Below are 16,227 nucleotides of genomic sequence, written 5' to 3' on the forward strand. Positions count from 1 at the left end.
GTATACATTCTTCAGGAAAATATCTACTCAAACCTTTTGTCCATTTTTAATTGTATTTACCATCTTCTTACTGAGTTGTGGAGAGTGCTTTATACATTTCCTCACACCATCTGCTTTCTCAAGTTTTCTCAAGGAGTTTGGGAAGGACTGGCATTCATTTTTTCTGTAATACTTGATATACTTCACCAGTAAAGCAACGTGGGTCTGGGCTTCTCTTGGTTGGAAAGTTTTAGCTAACAAATCAATAACAATTCAATTTCTTGACTTATTACAGGTTTGTTCAAATTATAGCTCTCATTTTAAATTGGTTTTGGTAATTTTTGTCTTTCTAGGATTTTTTTCATTTCATCTATGTTGTCTACTTTATTAGAATAAACTTGTTCATAATTTTTCCTTATGATCCTTGACATTTCTGTAGGGTCCAATTTGTTTTCCTTCCCAATTTTGGTAATTGGGGTTTTTTTTTCTCTCCTTGCTCTCTCTTATTTTTTTTTTTTTCATGGACAGTCTAACTTAAGGTTTGTAAATTCTGTTGAACTTTTCAAAGCACCAACTTTTGTTTTCATTATATTTCTACTAGGGGCCCAGTGCATGAATTCGTGCACCTTGAAAGGAACTGTGGGCCACGAGGCTACGGTAGGCACAGGGGTGGGTCTCGGCCCATCCCCTGCACCCCTGCCCGGCCCCTCCCACTGCAGCCCCCGGTCACCAGTCTGCCTGAAGCCCTTCTCCCACCACAGCCAATCAAACGCGCTGATGGTGCCAGCCCCACTCGCACCTGCTGAAGGCATGAAGCAATTGGGGCCAGCGCTGTCAGTGCGTTCGAGCAGCAGCTGCTGCCCCGATCACCCCTCAGGAGCAGGGGGAGGTGGAGAAGCCCTCAGGGGTTATCAGGGCTGGCAACCGCTGCTCCCACCCACAGATGGTGCTGAGCAATCGGGACCGGCGCCAGGCACCAGCAATGGGTACTAGTGGCGGCTCCAGTGCCGGCTGTGGATGCGAGTGGGGCTGGTGCCGGCAGTGGGTGCGAGCGGCAGCTCTGGCACTGGCAGTGAGTGCGAGAGGCAGCTGCCAGCCCTGATCTCCCCTCAGGAGCAGGGAGAGGTGGAGAAGCCCTGAGGGGCAATTGGGGCTGGAATCTGCTGCTCACAACTGCTGATGGTGCCGAGTGATCAGGGCCTGTGCCAGGTGCCAGCAGTGGATGTGAGCAGCGACTTCGGCGCTGGCAGCCGGTGAGAGCAGGGCCGGCACCAGCAGCAGGTGCAAGCACCAGGCAGGACTGTGGCGGCAGGAGCAAAGAATTTTCAGTAACCACCAGAGGCTCACTCCGATGACAGTGACTGGTGCCCTGCCTTGGTCTGGCACCCCCGCTCATCTGCTCCACCATCCCACTGCGGCCGATGCCCGCCATGTTCCGCTCATGCCCCCTGGTGGTCATAGCAACGGGTTCTTTGGTTGTTCCGGTGTTCGGTCTATTTGAATATTAGCCTTTTATTATATAGGATGTATATGTGTTTTCCATATCATTGATTTCTGTGGGGGGAGTTCTATTAATTGATGAGAGTATTAGAGATGACTGCCTGTCCCTCCCCCCCATTGCACCCTCCACCCCGTTCCCACACTGCCCCAGGACTTCACCACCTTATTGTCTGTGTCCATAGGTAATGCATATGCATATAAGATCTTTGGTTAATTTCTTCACATCCCCTCTCCCCCTTCCCTCTGAGTTTCATCAGTCTGTTCCCTATTTCCATACCTCTGGTTCTATTTTATTCATCAGTTTATTTTGTCCATTAGATTCCTTGGTCATTTATTTTTATTTTTAGATTTAATTGTTGATTGGTGGTGATGAACTCCTTTGGCTTTTTCTTGTCTGTGAATTTCTTTATCTGACCTTCAATTCTAAATGATAGCTTTGCTGGGTAATCTTGGTTGTAGGTCCTTGCTATTCATCACCTTGAATATTTCTTGCCACTCCCTTCTGGCCTGCATAGTTTCTGTTGAGAAATCAGCTGACAGTCATATGGGTACTCCCTTGTAGGTAACTAACTACTTTTCTCCTGCTGCTTTCAAGATTCTCTCTTTGTCTTTAACCCTTGGCATTTTGATAATGATGTGTCTTGGTGTGAGCCTCTTTGGGTTTCTCTTGTTTGGGACTCTCTGTGCTTCCTGGACTTGTAAGTCTATTTATTTCACCAGGTATGGGAAGTTTTCTGTCATTATTACTTCAAATAGGTTTTCAATATCTTGCTCTCTCTCTTCTTCTTCTGGCACCCCCATAATGTGAAATGTTGGTACATTTGAAGTTGTCCCAGAGGCTCCTTACATTATTTTCATATTTTTGGATACTTTTTTTCTTTTTGCTCTTCTCTTTGTTTTGTTTTTTGCTTTCTCACATTAAAAATTGCTTATTTGATTCTCAGAATCCTCTACTCTACATTTGAATCCCTGTAAATTATCCCTTATTTCAGTGTATGCTTAATTTCTGACTGGACCTTTTTCATGTCTTTGAAACTCTCACTAAGATCCTTGAAAGTCTCACTAAGTCCCTTGAAGCTCTCATGAAGATCCTTGAGCAACCTTATCAACCATGAGCAACCATGGTTTTGAACTCTGCATCCAGTAGTTTGCTTTCTTCCATTTCATTTCGCTCTTTTCATGGAGATTTCTTCTGTTCTTTCATTGGTGACATGTTTCTTTGTCTCCGCATTTTGTCTGCTTCCCTGTGTTTGTTTCTATGTATTAGGTAGAGTTTCTATGTCTCCTGGAATTGGTAGAGTGGCCTTGTGTAATAAGTGTCCTGTAGGGCCCTGTTGCTCAGCCACCCCAGTCACCTGAGCTGCGCACTCTAGTTGAACACCTGTGTGGGCTGTGCACAGTCTTGTTGTAGTTGAACCTTAATTGCTGTTGACATCACTAGGAGGAATTGACCTCCAGGCCAATTGGTTATGAGGAACAGCTGTGACTACAGTGGAAGAGCTGCTGCTATGCAAGAGACACCCTACAGAACAGGACTTGCTTCAGTGTGACTTTGGTGCTCATTGAGTCCTCCCCTTGAATGTGTCAGTTGTGGATGTGTAGAGTTGTAATCTGACATGGTCTGAAATTGTCCACTGGGTGCACTGGCTCTGGGGCCTCCCAGGAGGTGCAAAGTCCGCCACTGCCTGGGGCCACCCAGCAGGAGCTAAAGAGCAATCTGCAGATGGCTGCTACTTATATTGGGCTTGGAAGTGCCCTGGCGAGGTCAAACTGTGAAGGAAGGAAGGCTGGTGCTAGTGCTGGATCATGGGCTTCTTATTGATAGGTAAAGGACATGCTGACACCAGCTGCTGCTTGTTTGATAGATTTTAGGAAACTCGAAAGCCTGAGCCAGGACAGGCCATTCATATGGAAAAGCCACTGCAAACAGATTGGTTGGGGCTGCAAATTGGATGGGACAGGGTCTCAGGGGATCATCAGGGTGGAACAAACAGTGTGAGCCAGTTTGAAGGAAACTCAGATATGGCTTCCAGTCAGCTCTGCAATGGGGGAAGTCTCAGCATAGGAACAATGACCCCTGTGAGCACCCCCTAGTTCCTTCCCCAATGCCAGGCAATCCAGTTCCTCCCCATATGTCCTTGGATCCCCCAAAGCCACTGCCCAGTCCTAGAGCTCAGAGGGAGCAAGCCTGTGTAAGTTTGTGCTCTGGCACTTTAAGAGGAACTGCCTGGGTCTCCAGCAGCCTCTGTGTCACTCAGCCACAATCCCTGCTGGTTTTAACAGTCAGAAGTTACAGGGCTTCTCTTCCCAACTATGAAACCCTGGGCTTGGGGGCTCGTGTGGGGCCAGAACCCCTTGTTTCTCACAGGAGGCCTCCACAGTGAAGATATCCCTCCTGATTTAAAAAAAAAATGCCATTCGTGTGTCAGACCAGCCTGTTCCACATCTCTACCCTCTTCTACTAGTCTCAATGCACTTTCTTCTTTACTTCTATAGTTGTAGAACTTCCATTCAGCAAGATTCCAGGCGGTTGGGAATGATGGTGATTCTGTATTTTAGTTGTAATTTTGATGTGGTTGTGGGAGTCAGTGAGTAGCCATGTTTATCTATGCCGCCATCTTGGTTCTCCCTGATTTCTGTCCTAATCTTTATTATATCCTTTATGATGCTTATTTTTTATTTCACTTGCACTTTTTTCTAGTTTCTTATGGTGAAAGGTTAGGTTACTGATTTGAGACCTTTCTTCCTATCTAATATAGCTATTTAAATCCATAATCGTTTTGTGTAAGCACTGCTTTTGCTGCATCCTATAAGTTTTGGCATATTGGGTTTTCATTTTAATTAATTCAAAGTATTTTCTAATTTCTCTTGTGATTTCATTTTTGGCCCAGGTATTATTTAGAAACATGTTGTTTTACATTTTAAAACATTTGGCAATTTCCCGGATCTCTTTCTGTCACTGATTTCTATTTAATTCTGCTGTTGCCAGAGAACAAACTTTGTATGATTTCTAACATACCTTGGGGTTTGCATACCCTAGGCATTCTTAGGAAGGATGGTTTTGAGGAAATCTATTTCTAGACCTTCACCTTCCATGGTATTCTTTCCTAAGAATTCTTAATTTTTGTTTAATGGCCTAGCATTTGGAAGAATGTTCCAAGGACACTTGAAAAAAATTTATCCTGTAGTCATTGGGTAGGGCATTCTTATGTGTGGGGTCAAATTGCTTGATCGCCTGTGCCCTTATTGATTTTCTGTCTAGCTATTCTATCAATTATTAAGAATGGAACAATAGAATCAACTATTATTCTAGAATCATCTACTTTATCTTTCAAATTTCTGTGTTTGTTTCATGTATCTGAGGCTCTTTTTTAGGTCCATATCCTATCTAATAAAGATGAAATATGCAAATTGACTGTCACGCCATCATAAAGATGGTGATGACCACAATGGAGGCAGGGTTTCCATAACACAGATTGCTGTGCCCACAGCAGAGGCAGGGTTTCCATAACACAAGATTGTTGCGCCCACAGCAGAGGCAGGGTTTCCATAACACAAGATTGTTGCGCCCACAGCAGAGGCAGGGTTTCCATAACACAAGATTGTTGCACCCACAGCAGAGGCCGAGTTCCCGTAATGAGCCTTAATGAGCAATCAGCAGGGACCTGAGGCTGCGCCCCCTGCCCTGGAGGGGCTTGACAGGGGACCTCAGGCCGTGCCCCCCGCCCCAGCACCAGGCCAGGGGACCTCAGGCCACATCCTCTGCCCGGTAGGGCTTGATGGGGGACCTCAGGTTCTTTCCCCTGCCCTGGGACAGGGGACCTGAGGCTGTGCCCTCCCACCAGGTGGGGTTTGACAAGGGCCCTGAGGCTGCTCTCCCCAACCGGCAGGACTTGATGGGGGACCTGAGGCTGCGCCCCTCACCCTGTGGGGCTTGACAGGGGCCCTAGGGCTGTGCACCTTGCCTGGCGGGGCTTGACAAGGGTGGGGCCAGCCAGGTCTGGATCTCGCCCAATGGGGGTGGGGCTAGCTGGGTCTGGGTCTCACGTGATTTTGAGGCACCGCGGGTAGGCAGGGACTTAACTCTGGGTCCCACGGTGCGCCCCAGACTCTGACAGAAGGAAGATTTTCATATATATTTTACTAATTTTCTTTCATCTCTGACACTTCTATTATAGAGAAAGGGCAAATAGCAATATTAAAATATTACCTCTAATTAATCCCCTTTTATTTATTTTTATTTTTTATTTTATTTTTTTTAAATATATTTTATTGATTTTTTACAGAGAGGAAGAGAGAGGGATAGAGAGTTAGAAACATTGATGAGAGAGAAACATCGATCAGCTGCCTCTTGCACACCCCCTACTGGGGATGTGCCCGCAACCAAGGTACATGCCCTTGACCGGAATCGAACCTGGGACCCTTGAGTCCGCAGGCCGACGCTCTATCCACTGAGCCAAACCGGTTTCGGCTAATTAATCCCCTTTTAATGTGTACGAATTTCATGCACCGGGACACTAGTAGATTTATAATGACTATATCTTCCTTATGTTTAGACCCATTATAATTATGAAACTTTGTCTCTTGTAATATTTATTCTTAAATTATCTATTATCTTAAATTAATTTAGCTATAACCTCTCTTATTATTACTGTTTGCATGGTATATCTACTTTCATCTTTGGGATACTCTCCATTTACTGCAGAAACATGCTTGCCCCAACTGTGACCATGCAACACATGGGTGTTATTAACTCCAGCTCCTGGGAACAATGAGCATCCTAGGGAAAAGGCAATGCAAGGCCAGGGATGAGGACAGAGCAGCAGGAAAGTTGCAAGAGAAGGAGGCTCGCCCTCTGGTGCTGGCTTCTGGGATGGCTTTCTTTATCTCAGGGTTCAATGGGGATCACTTCAGGACTAGGGACAGCTACTCTGATGTACTCTTTCAGACTTATCTTGAAGGAGTGGGATATTGAAGTCTCCTTATACCAATGTTCTATCACTTTCAGTGAAGTGTGGAAACCTTACTTCTATTTAGGTCACTTGACCTTTCCCACTTTTAAATATCATAATGCTCTTCTTGAGTATCAGATGGCTTTATAATTTTTGTTTTAATCATCAAATATTATTTTTAAAACTTATGAGGAAAAAATAGTCTACTTAACTACCCATATTTATGTTCCATTATTCCTTTTTCCTTTCTAATGCACCAAGATTTTCTCTTTTATTTCAAGAATTTCTTTAAAAGTAAGCCTGATAGTGACAGATTTCTTTAGTTTCCCTTAATCTGAAAATGCTCTTATTTCCCCTTTTTCCTAAAGGATAATTTTGCTGGATATCAAATTTGTGGTTAACAGTACTTAAAAAAAAATTTTTTTTTTGAAATAAGTGGATCCATTTCTTTCTGTCCTCTATGAATTCAGATGAAAAATATGCTATCATTCAAATTTGTGTTCCTCTAATAGGTAATACATTATTTCTCTCTGATTGCTTTTGAGATTTTTTTCCTTTGTCTTTGGTTTTCATAATTTTCCTTTAACCAACTTTCAGAGTCCTCCTTTGGTGTCTCATATTATTTTCAAGGTTTATGTTTATGCTTAGCAGGGCAGAACAGGGACAAATTGACCTATGCCATTTTGCCTGGATCAAAAGTCTCACATTTTTAAACACTATGAGTTTGCAATATTTACTATTACTATTATGTTACCTATGAGGTTTGTCCGGCCAGCTAAAGCTAGCATTTTAGCACATGTCTTACTAACTAGAGGCCCTGCACATGAAATTCGTGCTCTGGTATAGTCCCTAGGCCTGACCTGCAATCAGTGCCATCTTCCCCAGGTGCCCGCAGCCGGCCCCGTCCCCCGTCATCACCCACACCCAGTTCCCCGTTCGCCATCGGGTGATCGGTGCCTGATGGCGGGGGGGGGGGGGGGAAGGGACCGAGGGGTTGGCTGTTCCCACCCGCTCGATGGCCCCACCCCGGCCGCAGGTGGCCATCAGGCGATCAGAGCCTGCTGGGCAGGGAAAGGAACCAAGAGGTGGTCAATGCGCCTCATAGTGACTGGTCCAGCAGTTGTTCTGGTCATTCTGCTGTTAGGATCAATTTACATATTACCCTTTTATTATATAGGATGGCTGTGTTCTACAGAGTGGGGCATAGAACAAGCAAGCATTGTTGGGAAAAGATTAGGAGTGATTATGGTCAGAAGGCATCAAAGTGGTTCAGTCTAGTTTCCAGCCCCTTTCTAAATGAGGGACCGTCCTCCAGAGCAGGTGCTGGGCAGCATGAAACCACCTGTTTTCTGGATCCTCTGGGGGTGACAACAGAGCATGGAGTCTGGAAATATGCAAATGCATGTGGGACACACATTTTTAGGCCAATTTGTGGACTAATATGAAGACCTTTAAGTAAAGATACAAATGTAACCAGTTTCTTGGTAATATCTAAAGAAAGTAAAAGCAAAAATATTCTTACCTGTTCTGAGGGCATTTCACCAAATATTTTCTCACTGTGAAAGGAATAATAAATAAAAGATGGTAAATAAATGCTACTTTAGACATATATACTCCAGGAATTAGGGGAGGTATGTGCCCAGGTGTGGGTTCAGGCCACCTCTCAGGCTTTCACACTTCTCTTCGGATGAGTACAGCGGAGCCAGAGCGTGACACCAGTGACTTGATACTGTTCCACACCTGGATCAAGCCAGATAGGAAGCCATACACTCCAGACTCCCTGATTACACAACCCAAAACATTCAGTTCTTTTGCTGGTTGAGTCGGGTTCTAACCTGAAGGTTCCAGGAGTAACAGCACCACCCAATTTCTAAGCTCTGCCTTAATGATGAAAGGCCTTTTCGGGGCCACCTGTTTCCATTTAGACTCTCCTCTCCATAAAGTGGGTTTCTATTCTCCGATCAGTGCTTTTCCAGGACAACAGCATACCCTTGGAAAGAGTCTTAGAGCAAGATATCCTCCGAAGTAGGTCTCCTTGAGAAAAACAAGATTCTGGTTGTAGAGGAAAAATAAGAACGCCTAGGCAGTTATCCTAACAAGTGTCCAATCTAAGCTCGCAGTTGGGTTCACATCAAATAGAAGTAAAGCTGAGGCAGCCACAGGCCCTGGGGTTGTGTGGTAGCACCAATGGCCCCATGATCACACCTCCCTGTATCTATCCACACTCACGGGTAACACCCTCTCACATGGACTCTGGGCTTGGCCACAAGGCATGCTTTGGCCAGTGAAACAGTAGCCAAGCAGAGACCTAAAAGACCCTGTGCTCTGAGGTTTGTGCATGCATGCTCACTCGCTCTCCCGCTCTTTCCCCTCCTCTTCTCCTCCCCCCTTCCCCTCCTCCCCTCCCCTTCTGTCCTCCTCCTCTTTGTCCTCCCTCCCTCCCTCCCCGATCCTTCTAAGAAATTCGTCTGCTTCCACATGAAGAAGCCTAGCTAGCCCACTAGAAGATGATACCACATGGAACAGATACCAGTCATCTCAGCTGAGGCCCCAAAGCAGGCCCAGCTGATGGGCCACTGGACTGCAGCTGCTGATACCAGGGTGCTCAGCTGAGCCCCAGCCCAAATAAGTGTCACAGTTGGGTTCACCTCAAATAGAAGTAAAGCTGAAACCCACATAATTCGTACCTCAGAAGGAGACTATATTTGAAGGTAGGGCCTTTAAAATTGCTGGCCTGCAGTATTGCGAGCAAATAAAAGGCTGTTTGAACCTGCACATTTGGAGTATCTGTCAAGCAGGTGACCAATTCAGGTTCCAGACCAAGATGATGGGACCAGCTTTAGAGGGGTTCTTTTAGGTTTATCTGGCCCAGGCCTCTGTCATATCTAGACTCTCTCTGCATTCCAGTTACTGTATTCCAGTCCAGTACTACGTACTGGATAGTTGATAGATACAGAAATAATAAAGTCATAGTTAGCATTTAAGGGACACAACATAAACTCCTGGCACTATTCCAAGCTTATTATGTAGATCAGTGACTTGCATACCCTGGGGTTTGCATGCCCTAGACATCTTAGGAAGGACGGTTTTAGGGAAATCTATTTCTAGATTCTCACCTTCCATGATATTCTTTCCTAAGAATTCTTCCTCCTGAAACACACCTGAGATCAGACTGTATTCATTTCCTCCCTCCCTGTCACATCACCCTTTCTACTTCAGAAAGTCTAGGCCACCCTCACCCTCCCTGACTTGTACTATGAAGGCCTGTCCTGGGGGCAAAGACCAGTGGGCACCAAACAAGAGATGATTTGAAATATCGATGCCAGTGTTGAGAAGGTGAATGACGAATGACGGGGCCACTAAACCTTTCACGGGGGCAGGTTTCCAATATTTTGCTTTCAACAAGGACTGAATGATGACCTAAGCCAGTTGTCAGCTGGTGGAGTATTAAGTCATTTTCGATGATAAATTATTATATGACTTTGACTTATAACTGGGAAGCAGTTTAGAGTATTGAGTGGCATCAGAAAACTTGGTCCATCTCGGCCTCTGTTCATATTGAGCGAGGCATTTCAGAGCTTACAGCTATTAAAAACAGGAATAAAATTGATGCTAAAGTCTATCACTAACCAAATTTATACAAGGGCATGTGAAGTAAAGTAAAAATCCATTTCAATAAAATCCATTTCTAATAAAGTTTTACTTCTTGTGATTATTAATTATTTATCTAAATTTTGTATTTATGTGGTTTTGATTAATTTTACAGTCATTTTCCAAATATTACTAATTGTGCAATATTGATAACTTAACCCAGAAAAAAATTAAAACCTAGAGACTTATGGAATAAGGAAATGAAACTTTTAATTTTAATTTTTATACATATTATTTTACAGAAGTATAATATGGAAATCAATAAAGGATTTTCAAAACAATAATATACTAAAAAGCAGGATAAAGTTTTGTTGGGTAAGTGATTGAAAATAAAAGCTTGCAGGGCAGTGGGGGGGGGGGTGGCGGGGGGTGGGGGAACACACATAAAATTCCTGAAAGCTAAAACTTATTTACGGAGCCTTTTTAAGTCAGCAGAGGTAGTTACTAAATTCATGGCATGTAGATGTAAAAGAGAGATTTAACCATTTCATTTTAAATGTCAATATTTGTGATGCTGTGGGAATTACAACCTTTGCAACAGTTTATATTTGTCAACAAAACACATTCAAGGGTGCATAGCTTTGGAATGATTTGGGAATGATGTGCGCAGAAGTGTTTGAGACCACACTCTGTACTCTCATCTTCACAGTGACGTTGTCATCACATCTGTGTGACAGCAGGACCGAGGCCCAGAGAGGTTAACGACCTTGCCCAAGGTCGCACACCTAGCGTTAGGGGCTGAGCTATGCGCTTGCATAATTCGTACCTCAGAACTACGAGGGCCTTTAAAAATGTGATTAAGTTAAAATGAGGTCATGAGGATGGGCCCCAATCCACCAAAACCGGTGTCCCTATAAGAAGAGAGGAGGGAAGACAGGTGCACAGAGGCCAGACCACAGGGAGAGGGCAGGTGGCCGCCCAAAGCTTTGCACCGGCAGCCTGAGCACCAGCAGCGGGGGCAGAGCCTCTGGTAACTCCTCCGCGCTGTTCTCAGAGTCTGGGCAGCGGGTGGCAGGGCTCCTGCAGGTGAAGAAACTGAGTCACAGGGTAAACGCTGCCATTGGCCACAGCCGGAGAGTGAGGGCCAGGACTGGGCCCTAGGGAACGGGGGCGCACTGGCTGGGCTGTGTCTCGGGGAGTCCACTCCAGCGGCAGGGCAGCGAGGTGAGCAGCCTGGAGCCCAGGAAGCCAGGGAGCAGGGGCGGCAGAGGGGCTCCGTGAGCCCCGCACCTCCCCCGCACTTGCTTATGAGGCTGCAACCAGGTGAATGGGGGCCTGTGTCCCTTTAACGAAAAAACTGCCCCAGGGCCAAATGTGATCCGGAACCCAAAGGCGGGACCTCAGGCTTCTGAGAACTAGACCTCGCCCACCTGGCCCTAGGTGGCAGAGCATACTCTGTGCTGGCTGCACCCCTGGGTAGCCGCCTGAGCTTGGGCTCCCCAGAAGCAGAGCCTGCAGGCAGATTCCAGTGCAAACATCTCTGTGGGAGGTGGTCCTGGGAAGCCCCTGGGGAGGGGGAGTGAGACCCGGCTGAGACCCGCATTAGGGGAGATCCCGGAGCGGCGCTCACCGTGACCTCGCACACTGGACTCCGAGGCCCGGCGCCCGGCAAGGCCTCCGCTCCGCACGGAAACGAAGGTGCAGGTGCCGTCCATTAAGTGCGATCTCAGACTTTGAGGAAGGGCTCTAAGGAAGGGCCGTTCTCACCTCCCCGACAGGGAGCGGCTGTGAGCACCAGGCCTGGGCCTCCCTTTCTCTGCTGTGGCCACACCTCCCAATGACAAGTCCAGGCTTGAAGGCTTTTTCATCCCCACCGGGGCCTGTCCCGGACCTCACCACCCCCAGGGGATGATTTGGGGTGACGGCAGTCGTGCCCACCCCATCCTATCAGACCTTGTAGCCATGTTGGGGCCTCCCATGGTGGCTGACCTTCCCATATCATTCCCTCCAACCCGCTGCATCCTCTGCAGACCCCCAGGCCCTGCAGTGACCCCTAGATGAGACTGTGGGTGACCCTGCACTCGTGGGAGCACCTGGCAGCCTGCACAGGCCCCGGCGTCAGCACAGGCAGGAGCCCCGCGGCCGGGACGCCCCTCCCTGCCAGCCCTTCCCTTTGCCCAGCGGTGGGCTCCTCCTGTGCCAGGCGCAGGAGCCCAGTCCCTTCCCTCCGGGAGGCAGCCTGTCTCGGGAACGCCTCCAGGCAGCACAGTGGCCAGGCCAGTCAGCCAGCTCGCTGGGTCCCCAAGTGGAAAGCTGAGGAGGAGTAAGCTTTTGCCTCTGGTTCACGGTACCAGGAGCCCATCGGGCTGCGGCCCCACAGTGAGGAGCACCAGCGCATGGGGGTGTCTCTCTGGGGTCGTGAGACCCAGGAGGCGGCCAGGCCCTGGAAACGGGACTGGTCCACACAATACGTGCTGATGTGTGCGGCCACACTGACTCTCAGCCTTGTCACTCGGGACCTTCATGTTGTCACTCACTGAAGTGGCATTTTGGACACAAAATGTTAAAAATAAAATAAATTAAATTCATCCCCCCTGTTCCTCGATACCCTTTTAAATGTGACGGCTAAAAACGTCCCGTTACATGCAGGGCTCACTGGGGACGTGTCGTCGGCCCTGGCCGTGGGGGAGGCGGGCCCCGCAGTCCTCAGGACCCCGGGGGGCGAGGCGACCTGGAGGTGAACAGCCCAGGAAGAAGGCGCTCCCTGGAGCTGCCCACAGGCGGGCCGGCCACCTCACGGGAAATGTGTCCCCGACAGCTCTGTGAGGGGAGAGGACTCTCCTCCCCTCCGACAGAGGGAGTGAGTCAGGCTGAGGCCCCGCGCTGTCCTTCCTCGGCTCCCGGAGGCCACGAGCCCCCACGGGAGGGACGGCAGCAGCGCCAGCGCCTGGAGCCAGCAAGCCTTCTCGGAAGCCACGGGAGGACTCGTGCTCGGGTGCTCGGTGTCTCCACACCAGGCTGCTGAGCCCTCCGTCCTCCCCAGGCCCAGGGTCGCCCCTGCTCCTCCTCGTGCACAGCCACCCCGTGCCGCCTGGCAGGGGGACACAGCTCGGCCCCTTTCCTGTAGCCCAGAGAACGGGCCCCGGGCCCTTGGACCCCATGGCCACACGGGGCAGCTGGGGCAGGTGGGCAGGGGCCCAGCCGGCACCAGCGACCCAGTCCCCGTGAGGAGGGACCTTGGGGACAAGGGGCTGAGGCTGCTTCCTCTGTGGTTCTGGTGGGCCTCCAACCTGTCATCCCAAAAGCTCAGGTAGAGGAGGTGGGCAGATGGCTGGGGCCAGTCCAACGCAGTGGGCCGGGCGCAGTTCCCAAGAAGCACAGGCCTTGGGAGCCAGCGTGCCTGAGGGACTACGGGCCGCCAGGCTGGTGTTCTCCGCGGTGACTCGGAGTTCCAGGCCCCGGCGCTAACAAGGAGCAGGGACGGGCGGAAGTTGCAGCTTGGGGGGAGGAGGGAGCATCTTAGTGCTTGGCCAGTAACAAAGGGTGCATGAGCTCCAGCTCCCGGGAGCAGTGAGCGCCCCCGGAAAATAAGGCAAGCAGGGCCGGGGCTAAGGGTGGAGCAGCAGGGAGGCCGAGGAGAAGGGAGCTGGCCCCCGTACGTGGCTTCCAGGGTGGCTTTGCTTACCTCAGGGTCCCACAGGCCATGGCAGCAGGGGAGGGGACAGCGACTCAGATGTCCTTTTTCAGACAGACAACGCTGAGGACAAGGGAGCAGGGGCTGGGCTCACTCTGCTTTCCACGCGCACCTGAGCAGCCCGGAAAGCTGCAAGCGCTGTGGTGGCGTCCTGGTGGCCAGCATGGAGAAGGCCCGCACCTGCCCTTGCATGGAAAACTCCGACTCCATCACTACAGCGGGGGCCTGGGCCTCCACACGCCAAGCACTGCTCTAAGCACTTCTGCATATTAATGGTTCTCATCAGGATGATGCACATTTGTCATGATGCATCACGTGGAAGAAGGTGCTACATTTGAGTTATAGGGTGCTGCTGGGTTTTATTGGGACACGTGGTTTGGCCCACAGATGCATGACTGCCCACTGAGAGCCAGGACCATCCGCTGCTAACCAATACAGGCAGCAGCCTCCGGTGCGGCCCAACCCAAGAGAGGTGCCCGCCCCTGCCCGTCCTCTGGGAGCTGCTGGAAGCTGCTGCTTTGGAATGGCGCCACGCCCTCCCCACTCCTTTCCCTCCGGGCCTGGGCACAACCGGTGCAGTGCTCCCTGAGCACCTCCCGTCTCAGAGCCCAGCACCTGGAGTGCATCCCGACTCACCCCCGAGCTGGGCACTCCCCTTGCTCCCCTGGGTCTTCCGGGGGTGGGGGGGCAGACAGCAGTCCAGTTTTCCTTGTGTGGTGGTTTACGATGACCACACATTCTTTGCCACTCTTCCCACAAAGAGGTGGAGTCACCTCCCTTCCCAAGTCTGGGACGCCCTCAGGATGTGCTTTACCCAACAGAATGTGGCAGAGTGACCACCGTGCCAGGGTCTGGTCTAGGCATGCACTCGAAGCCCAGAGTCACCAAGTAGGGTGGCCTGGCCACCCCACCTGCTCGTGAGATGAGAGGGGGGTGGGGAGGGAGAGAGACAGAACAGAGAGCGGTGGAGGGTGGGAGGGGCAATGGCACGGGCCCTGCTGCCCCATCCGTGTCAGAGGTGGGACCCAGGCCTGCGAGCGGCACTCTCCTGGACCGCCAGTCCCAGTCAGCTCCAGATGACGGAGGCCACGCGGGAACCCCAGGTGACCCAGCAGAACTGCCTCGCTAAGCCCAGCCCGACTGCAGAATCTCGAGGAAGTAAACATCAAAGCCACCGTGTTTGGGACGGTCTGTTACTCAGCAGAGATGCCGGGGATTAGTACTGTATGTGCTCAGAGAAGAGCTCACTCAATGACAAGACCATCATCATACATGTGGTCTGTCAGCATCTTCAGAACCAACAAAAACAAGGTCATACTTATCAGGTCCCCTCCACCCATTCAGATCATTTATGTTTTTAAATTTCATGGAGAAAATGGGTCTCGAAGGGCCCTATAATGCTCAATGGAGGCTCTAGGCCCCTCACTGCAAACCTACCCACCAACTTGCTGCTGAAACGCCACGGAGTCTGAGCCAGGGCTGCCTTCTTGGGCAGCCCAAGGTGACTGCGCCCTCCCGAAGCCGCCGCAGTGGCGACGGGGCTCTGGGGCAGCTTCTGTGGAGGTCCCGTCGAGGTGCGGAGCTGGAAGGGGTCGGTTTGGGGTTCTGTGCAATGTCTGGACAGTTCACCTGCCTCTGCATGCCCTTCTTCTCAGATGTGAGAGGGACCTAACAAAACGACTTACATGGCAGACAAAGAATTAGGACGAGAGCAGACCTCCACAGGGCCTGTCCCAGGGCTCCTGGAGGACGAGCTTCCTCCAACTCAAGGGACAGAGCCCGAGACCTGGGCAAAGGCTGCTCCAAGCCCAAGGGAGCGGTCCCGCCCCTGAGGGCAACTGGAGCTCTTTGGACCGGTCTGACTGTCACCCTGACCGAGGACAGTGCCCGGCCACTAGGTGGCAGAGAGCAGGCCTGCTGGACACACAGCAATACACAACAGTCCTCAGGACTCCGGGTGGCTCTCCCGACATCCATGCAGAGAAAACAGCTGATCATCAGAGCCTGGGACCTGGATCCATTCACACATAAACACGGGTATGTGTTTGCCTCATTTAAATATGGTGAATGTTTAAGGAATGCTAAAATCAGGCAAAGAGAATGCATTTTATTTGAAACTTTAGCAACAGTTGGGATTTTAGAATCTCATCATTATGAGCAGTGCCACTCCCGCACTTTAAGGCACACCTGTGTCAGTCCACACTTGTCCCTGTCACATGCATATTGAGTCTTTGAATATATATACTTATTTAGCCATTGTTTCAAATATATATATAAATATATCCTATCTAATAAGGAGGGAATATGCTAATTGATCTTCACGCCATTGCAAAGATGGCAGCGCCCACAGCCAATAAGAAGGGAATATGCTAATTGACTGCCCCACCCTCAAAGATGGTGGCGCCCACAACCACAAGATGGTGGCGTCCAGTTTCCTCAGCCCTGCTGGGCCTGCCACCAGGTGGGCCTGGTTGCTCCACGCACCTGACTCTGGAGTCCCCCAGTCCCCTC

General features: G+C 49.8%; 1 protein-coding gene across 3 annotated transcripts in view; it reads right to left on the reverse strand.

Moving 5' to 3' along the window:
* Positions 1-16,227, reverse strand: part of VSTM4 (V-set and transmembrane domain containing 4) — a 95,028-nt gene that overhangs the window by 38,488 nt on the left and 40,313 nt on the right. For all 3 annotated transcript variants that reach the window (XM_079793517.1, XM_079793518.1, XM_079793516.1), the window contains exon 5: positions 7,954-7,987. In XM_079793517.1, the coding sequence (XP_079649643.1) occupies positions 7,954-7,987 (34 nt within the window). The remainder of the gene's footprint in view (positions 1-7,953; positions 7,988-16,227) is intronic.

Source organism: Cnephaeus nilssonii (assembly GCF_951640355.1).
Source record: "Cnephaeus nilssonii genome assembly, chromosome: 16".
NCBI lineage: Eukaryota > Metazoa > Chordata > Mammalia > Chiroptera > Vespertilionidae > Cnephaeus > Cnephaeus nilssonii.